The sequence below is a fragment of the Calypte anna genome, chromosome 5 (assembly GCF_003957555.1).
Source record: "Calypte anna isolate BGI_N300 chromosome 5, bCalAnn1_v1.p, whole genome shotgun sequence".
NCBI classification, from domain to species: Eukaryota; Metazoa; Chordata; class Aves; order Apodiformes; family Trochilidae; genus Calypte; species Calypte anna.
This window is the reverse complement of record NC_044250.1, coordinates 27,893-35,718: the sequence shown is the minus strand read 5'-3', so window position 1 is coordinate 35,718 and position 7,826 is coordinate 27,893. Positions and strand designations below refer to the sequence as shown.

The following is a 7,826-nucleotide window of genomic DNA, read 5'->3' as shown; positions in this document are numbered from 1 at the left end:
GGATGCACCTGGCTATGAGGGCTTCACTCCTGTCTTGGCTTGTAGCCATGTTCCCAAAGCCACCAGTGAGCAGAGTGAAGGAGGGCCAGGTGTTTTATTGCTTTGGGTGAGGGGGACAGTACCCAGGACTTGGCAGGGACAATGCCAGGAATGTCTTGAGGGCAGGGGGACAAGAAATGCTTGCGATGTCTGGCTTGGCAGTAACAATGCCGGGGACATTTGGACCAGTGCCAGTGACATTGCTGTGTGGGATGTTGATGGGATGGACAGTACTAGGGACACCCAGCCAGGCAGAAAGGCTAACTGTATACAGGAGGGCTAGAAGTCGGAGGAAGAGCTTGTCATGGCAGGCCTGGCAGTACATCTTGTTGCTTTGCTTGGAAGGTGCCTTTCTGCAGCTGGCATGGGCAGTAGGTGCAGATGAAGTGCTCTGGATGGTATTTGCGCCCCGCAACCGTGACACAGCTGTGGCTGTGGCAGATGCTGCCCTGCTGCTGGTGGAAGTGCAGCTTTGGGTAGGGCCGACCCTCTAGCTCAAAGAAGGAGCCACCAGCAAGCTACTTAGACACTCCTGGGGAAAGGAGATGGGGAAGGCTGGCACGGCCCTGGGGACACCCTCACCCCTGCATTCCTGCCAGCCCCATGCCCACTCACTGCACACATGAAGCACTTGGGATGCCAGACACCCTGCAGGGCTGACAGGTAATTGTTGATGACAGGGCACTTGCAGCCTTGGCATTTTGGGGCAAACATGTCCAGGAACTCCCAGTGTCAGGATGGCTTCCCACCCCTCCCACAGGGAGGGCATTGGGGTGGGACACCCCCATGGCCATGCCCATCATGGAGGGATGTTGGATGGGGCAATTACTCCAATGGGATATGGGGGCAGGACCCCACAGTGTTCCTCTGGGACTTACTCTCATCTCCAAACACCTTCCTGCAGTGGGCACAGAAGAAGTTTTGGGGTGCCAGGTCTGGCCTAGGGCCATCAGGACTCTGTGCAGGAAAAGGTGGTAAGGTAGCTAGGTGGCATGGTATGCTGTGGGTGGCGAGGGGGGCTTCTTACCTCACAGTTGGGGCCAGCACAGTAAGCACAGGGGGAGAACTCCTGGTGGTAGTCTTCACAGAATGCCCATCCACCCCACTCGAAGAAGGGCTGGCCACCCAGCTTCCGCCTGCAGTAGGTGCAGGTGAAGTGCTCAGGGTGCCAGGTTATGCCCAGGGCTGTGAGCACCTGCAAGGAGGCAAAGGCTGAGAGCAGCTCCAGGGGATGCTGGGAGCCCAGGGAGTAGGGGATCACCTTGCAAGCGCTGGGCTTGTGGCAGGTGGTGCAGATGCCAGTGGGGGTGGTGACTGTGATGCCGAGCTCCTGCAGGTGCAGCATGTTGTCCAGTGAGGGTGAGGACTCTGGCACTCAAACTCCCTGCCCTGTCTGTGCCAGCTGCCAGAGAGGATGGTGAGAGCTGGGACAAGGCTGGGCCACCAAGCTCTTCACAAGCACACACACAAACCCTCCCCTCGGGGACAACGCTCACCTTGCTCTGCATGTGGCCCAGATCCTCCAGAACCTGCTGGGTAGCTGCAGTGAGTGGAGGAAAGGGTGGCAGCGGCTGTGAGACCGGTATGGGGCTGCTGTGGCAGCTGTGGGGGATGCCTGACACTGAGAACCCTCCACCCCACGAGACACTGCTCTTTCCACTGCTGCAGCCCTGAGCAGGGACCTTCTGGGGACATGCTGTCAGGGGGTGGCTGTGTGTAGTGGGAGGGGCAGCAGGATACACCCCCCCCCCTCCCCAGCTTGTAGAGGATTGTTTTTTTGGGGGGAGCACGTGCAGGAGGCCAGGTGACTCTGGAGGTCACATCTGAGTAATGGAAAGGGTAGCCCTGGATGGCTTTGCCCTCCTGTGTTTTACCTGAATGCTGTTTCCAGAGGCTGAGCCTGAGGCGGCAGCTGCACCTGAAAGGACAGCCCACTTGCTGCTGAGCCTGCAGGATGCTCCCCTGCTGTCCTTTGGTGCCTGACTGGCACCACCACCCCTGGCACAAGGTGAGGAGAGTCTCAGCACCAGCCCTACTGTGTTGAGGTGTTACCTTCAGGGCTGTCAAGGCAAGTGGCTTATAGCCATGGGGGGCTGGGAATACAGCTGTGGCTGGATCCTGCTTGCAGGAGCTTAGTGCCTGCACCTCGCAGTCCTTGGAGGCTGGGCAGGAGCTCTGCTCCAGTTCTGCTAGCAAAGCATCTGCCCAGAGAGGCGCAGGTTGGGTATGCCCGGCACTGACTGCCCTCCCTGCCTGTGCACCCTTAAGCAGTTTTGTGCCACTCGTGAGATCTCAGGAACAAAAGTAGAGCCACAACAGCCTCAGCCAACCAAGGGCTGGGACCCCAAAAGGCTGTGGTGGCCTTGAGCACCCTGACCTGATCCCCAACACAGGATGCACCTACTGTGTTGTGCATCCTTACTGAAAGGTAGGGCACTACAGGCAAAAGCGGTTCTGCCCTCCCATGCACATTTCTGGCTTCTCAAGAAGTATCCACCAGATGTTAAATTCACCTCACCACAAGCCCTGGCACAGCAGAGCTGAACCTCTATGCTTTCTGATCACTTAGAGCAGTGCTTCCCACTGGGATGGCAAAGCACTTTCTGCTCTTTCCTCCCCTCTTGGCACAGGGGGATGCCCCTACAGCTTCCCTTGACCCTGTCCCTCCCAACCGCAGTGCCTCTCAGCACCCTTGGGCTGCTCAGCCCTGTTGCATGCATGTGGTCTCGTGCTGCTGCCACAGCCCACTTCCTGCCTCAAGTGCTCTCCATTTTTGGCCAAGAGCTCACTTGGCCAACCAAGCCCCATTTTATCTCCTGCAATGGGAGGAGGCAAGATAGGAGTGCAGCTCCATTGCTGCCCCCTCTGCAGCATCCCCATCTGACTCTGAGGTTGAGGAAGAACAAGACACCCTCCTCCCCCAGTCCTGCGCCCCCAGGAAGCCAAAGGCACAACCCTGAAGCAAGCCTGGGTGTGGAACTGGCTCCAGCAGGGCCTAGTTTACCTAAATCGTCCATCCTGCTGTGGCAGGATCCTGGGGCCAGGGCAGTCAGCAGGGTGGCAAGCTGTGCCATGTAGGTTCTGCTGTCCAGCCTTGCCTCCACTCCCTGGGCTGGGGCTGGGGTTTGTGGCTTGGGGTTCTTCCTCTGTGGGTTGTGTGCTTTGCACCATGTGTGATGGAGCAGGCAGAGAGCAGTGGCAGAGGCTGGAGCAAGGGGAGCTGAGAACAGCCAGTCTGCAGAGGGAAGAAATTGGCCAGCAGGTTGTCCAAGGAGCTCCTGACCCATGAAAATACTCACGCTCCTTGGGCTTCTCAGCTGGAAGCCAGAGCATACACATTCTGCAGACCCAAGCCCTTCCCAGAAGCCACCACCTGTATGGCATCCCTGTGCTGGTTAGAAATGTATTGGTGACAGTGTGATGGAGGGTGGTGCAGGACCTGCAGTGCCAGCATGCTTTAATGTAGCCTTGCCTTTTGGGGGACACTTTTGGAGCCTCGTCTTGTATTTCACGTAAGAGCAAGTCCCTTCATGTCACTTAGAGCCAGGGCAGGACTTGGCTCACTGCGGCAGTGCAGAGGGAAGCACTGCCAAAGCACCTCTGGAATAGAGGCTGCAGTTGTATGTAAATGTTCCATGGGTTTCTGCAGGCTGTGCCAAACCTGCTCCTTCCCTCTCCATCTTTTCTGTGGTCCATCAAGCTCCTTGCAGTGGGACCTGCAGCATTCTGCACAGCTGACAAACAGGTAGTTGCTGCACAGGCTGAGCTAATGTGGTGCTGTCCACCCATCCTCCCAAGCTGCTGAGCCTGTCTGCTCCACCTGACTAGGGGGGTTCAGTGCTGCCCCTTGGCACCAGGCTGGAATCGTGGTTCACTCCGTAGTGGTGACAGCGCTTTCTGTACCTGCTCACCGTAGAGACATCAAGTGGGGCCCTGGCTTGGGAAAAGCCACCTTGGATGCCAAACTGTGAGTCCTATGGTGTGTTTCAGGACAAACAATATGAGAGTAACCCAAAAGACAAGACGAGGCACTGCTCGCTTCACTCCCTTATGGGTAATTTCAGACACAATCATTGCGTCAGACACTTCCCATTCTGCAAATAAGAGAACCTTCCTGTCTGTGGAAGATTTTGGGCTATTTTTAGACTTCTCAGTGATTACTGTCCCCCTCCAGTGATAATGTGAGCTCTCAGTAAACAAGTATCTAGAGCTGTGGTTTTGTGTTATAAAATCCCCCATTACAAATCAGATGCAGACAGCTGAGCGGCATTCTGATTTGAGCTATGTTTTACTGCAATAGTTTAAACAACATATTTTTACAAGAATTAAGTGATACCATTGCCTACAGGAGAAATCAGTCACCACGGCAAGTTTAGCATGACTTCCTACAGTGAGATTCTCTAGTTGCAATAAAGTTGATTTATTTAGGAATAAATGCAGTCAGATCGTAGCAAAGAGCATGGGTTAACTGCAGCTGAAAGTTAGGTTTGGAAAGTGTTGTCAATCATTTTCTAGCTAGGTAGTCTTGGGGAGAAAATTTTTCAACCATTTACAAACAAACAGCAGTAGCAGACATTACTTTAAACCTGCTGAGATTCTTTGAGAAGAGAAAAAATTTTAATTGAAATATAACAGAATTACACTGGACTGAAAAAAGAACCAGCCAAACTCTTGTGCTGGAAATGAGCCTCAAACCACTTGGGTAACCAGCTCCGAGATTCGTGAAAAACTACTCCGAGAGCATGCTGCCACAAGCTTATTCAGGAATCTGAACCAGAAGCCCTTCCTTGGTCTGAAGGACACAAGCATCGTGTGAGTATCTAGTTAGTTTTTTTCAGCTTCATGTTAGGATGCTAACATGCTCTGACCCCCCGCTGTCTTTTCCAAGAGAATAGACTGTATCGTTTCCACAATAAGATGGTTATTATAGCACCCTCAGGAAACTAAGGAATGTGATTTGGACACACTTCTGCTTTCTAGTCATACCCACAAAAAACCCCCACAAAACTTAGGACTTGAACCTAAAAACAGGAGAAATACAAAGCAGTTACATCTCTCACTAATAGAGCATCAACTTAACAACATGATTTACCATAAATGCTCAGGCTCTTTGAATTCCCTTTATATTTTATTACATGACAGTGCTGTTCTGCGAGGGTGAGTTGTGAGGCACAGCTTCAACTTCGCTCAGGCAGACAAGCGCGGGTCCTCCAGCGAACTGCTCTGCTGCCCGTGTCTCGGTGCACCGGCTCACGCTGGGAGGGAGCCCGAGATCAGCCGGCGCTTGGCGGTTTCCCTTTACCGCCCCGCATCTCAGAGTGCAGCTGGGCGGCAGGAGCAGGCCGCTCCCCCCATGCGCCGTGCGCGGTCAAAGCGACCACAGCTCCCGCCGTGCACTGAGGTGCTTCGCACAGCCGATCCTATCCGCGGAACTACAATCACAGCAGGCGGTGCGCATGGGGGAAGCGGAGCGGAAGCAGGAGACCCTCGCCATAAGCCCCGCCCCCTTTGCGCCCGGCCGCATTTTGTCACCGACTTTCACCGCCGCCGAGGGCTTTTTTTTTTTTTTTTTTTTTTTTTTTTTAAAGGAGAAGCGACAGCCTAAAGCGGCCTGCGCCCGGCCTCGCCGAACGCGAGCGCGCGGTACCTGCGGCAGGGAGCGGCTGCGTGGGCGGTGGCGAGCGGCCCCCTACCAGGCCTCGTCGAGGCGAGGACCCGGGCAGCCGGAGGGGCGCAGTGAGCGGCGGCGGTAGGGACCCCGGTGGTGCCGCGGGCTCGCGGCGGCCTCGCGGCGTTCGGGCGATCGGGCGGCAAACCGGCGGAGCGACAGCCCAAGGGGCCGCTCGGAAGGGCGCCGCGGCGGGGCCGGCTGGGGGGGGGGGAGAGAGGAGCGGCTGCCGCGGCCTGCGCCGCCCGCCAGGGGCGCCAGGAGCCAGTCATTGATTGGCCGTGCGCGAGCGGGGGTGGCCGGCCGCAGCCGTCGCCCATTGGCCGGCGGGCGCGAGCGGCGTCAGGGAAAGGCGGGAGGTGGCAGTAGGCCGGGGTGGGGCTTTCTCTCGGCTCCCGGCTGCAGATTGGCGGGCACGGGGAGGGGGCGGGTCGCTCGCGGTCCCGCGCGAAAGTGGGCGGTGAGCGGTGATTGGCCGCGACGCGGTGGGCGGGGGGGTGCGGAGGGGGGCGCAGCCGCTGCTCCCCCGATGCGGCGGCACCGAGCAGCCGGGGGTCGGGCGCAGCACCGCCCGCGCAGGGCTGCGATAGAGCCGTCTTCGGCCGCGCCGCGGTACCGCCGCCTGAGACAGGGGGGACTCCGTAGCGCCGGGTGCTGAGGGCGGCCGGGAGCGGGCCGGGCCGTCGCCGCTCCCGCCGCCGTAAGGCCGAGTATCCCGGCGTGGCGGAGCAGCCTGGGCCAGCGCCGAGCGCGCCCCGTGGAGGAAGGCTCCCGGCCGGGGAGTGTCTGCGGGTCTCGGTGGGGGGCTGGTGGGTTACCTTGATTCCGCTCTCTGGCTGCCAGTGCCGCGGGGTGCCCCGCACCTCCGCCTTTTGTGGGCCAGAGCCGGAGCTGGCCCTTGCCGGTTTCTTCCTAGGAAAGGCTGTGTCCCTGCGCTGCCGCCCCGGGCTGTCCTGGTAGTCCCTGCCTCCGGTGTCAGCGGGACCCCCGGTGCGGGCCCCTGCCGCGGGGACAGGTGCCGCCTTCCAGGGAGCTCCTCGGCTCTGGCTTGTTAGACTTCGGGTGGGCAAAGTTTCAGTGCAGGAAGGCTCGGGGGTGTGTTCCCGGAGGCTTCACCCCACGTCGCTGCTGGGTGTTTTGAGTATGAACTTGCTATATGTGCCCTGGGAGCTCTTGGGTAAAGTCGTTGAGCTGTCCCGCTACAATGTTAAGCTCCTCTAATATAGGCGTAACTATTCGGACTGGTCTAGACTTCTGCTGATGCCAGTATATCGTTCACCAAAGCTTCTCTGGAGGAAACAAGCTGTTGTGTAAGGGTCTGAACCAGCAATTTGAGATCAAGAAAGTGGTCTGGACACAGTTTGTAATTAGGCTCATGCAGTTTACTCATTCTGCACCATGCCAGAGAAGCTGTCTCTTATGTTTGCCTTTTGTTTTTATTCAGATGCACAGATAAAGGAACTGTTAAAGGTAAGTGAATTATTTAATCAGTTCTGTTACATCCAGAAGTCGGGGCTTCTCGAACGAAGGGAGCCAAACATCTGTTGGGACCTTCCTTTTAAGACTATTTTTGTTGCTTGATGACATGCAGTTTCTTTCCCAACGGTTCTCTCTGGAGTTGTGGAACTGCAATAAGCTGCTGCTGCTGTTCACATAGTGCTCAACATGCACAAACTACTCTTCCAATAACCACTAGGGTATAACTTCTCTGTCAGAAGCTGGGACCATACTGTGCTTGCATCTGTTATGCTGCTGTCACAAAATACAGGTGTAGGTCCTCAAGAGATGTGAGAAAGATACATGTTAAATAGAGCATTGCTTGTCCTTTTCTAGGTTTATGAGGGTGGGTGAATTTTTATGCATATTTTTCAGAGGTGAAAGAGAAAATTTTGAAGGGGAAACAATTAGTAGCTTAATGGGTTGTAATGGAGAACGTTCCAATTGTGGGGGAGCGCCCACCAGGAGCAGAACTTTCTCTTCCAGTGTGAACTGCATTACTCTGTACATCTATTTGAGATTTTCTTTATCAAAGAAGTGTTAAATGGGCTTTGATTCTTACCCCTGATTGACTTCTGAAACAGTTTCAACTAAATGGCTTTGTGTAGCAGTGGCTTTTGAT

At 56.0% G+C, this 7,826-nt stretch overlaps 1 protein-coding gene across 1 annotated transcript; it reads right to left on the bottom strand.

The window, feature by feature from the left end:
• Positions 1-94: 94 nt before the first annotated feature.
• Positions 95-3,056, bottom strand: LOC103539520 (leupaxin). The gene is given in 10 exon segments (XM_030451508.1): positions 95-374; positions 376-557; positions 640-790; positions 893-962; positions 965-1,006; positions 1,075-1,234; positions 1,301-1,369; positions 1,536-1,610; positions 2,092-2,240; positions 3,044-3,056. Coding segments are annotated over 10 exon segments (1,191 nt in total).
• Between the last annotated feature and the right edge of the window lie 4,770 nt (positions 3,057-7,826).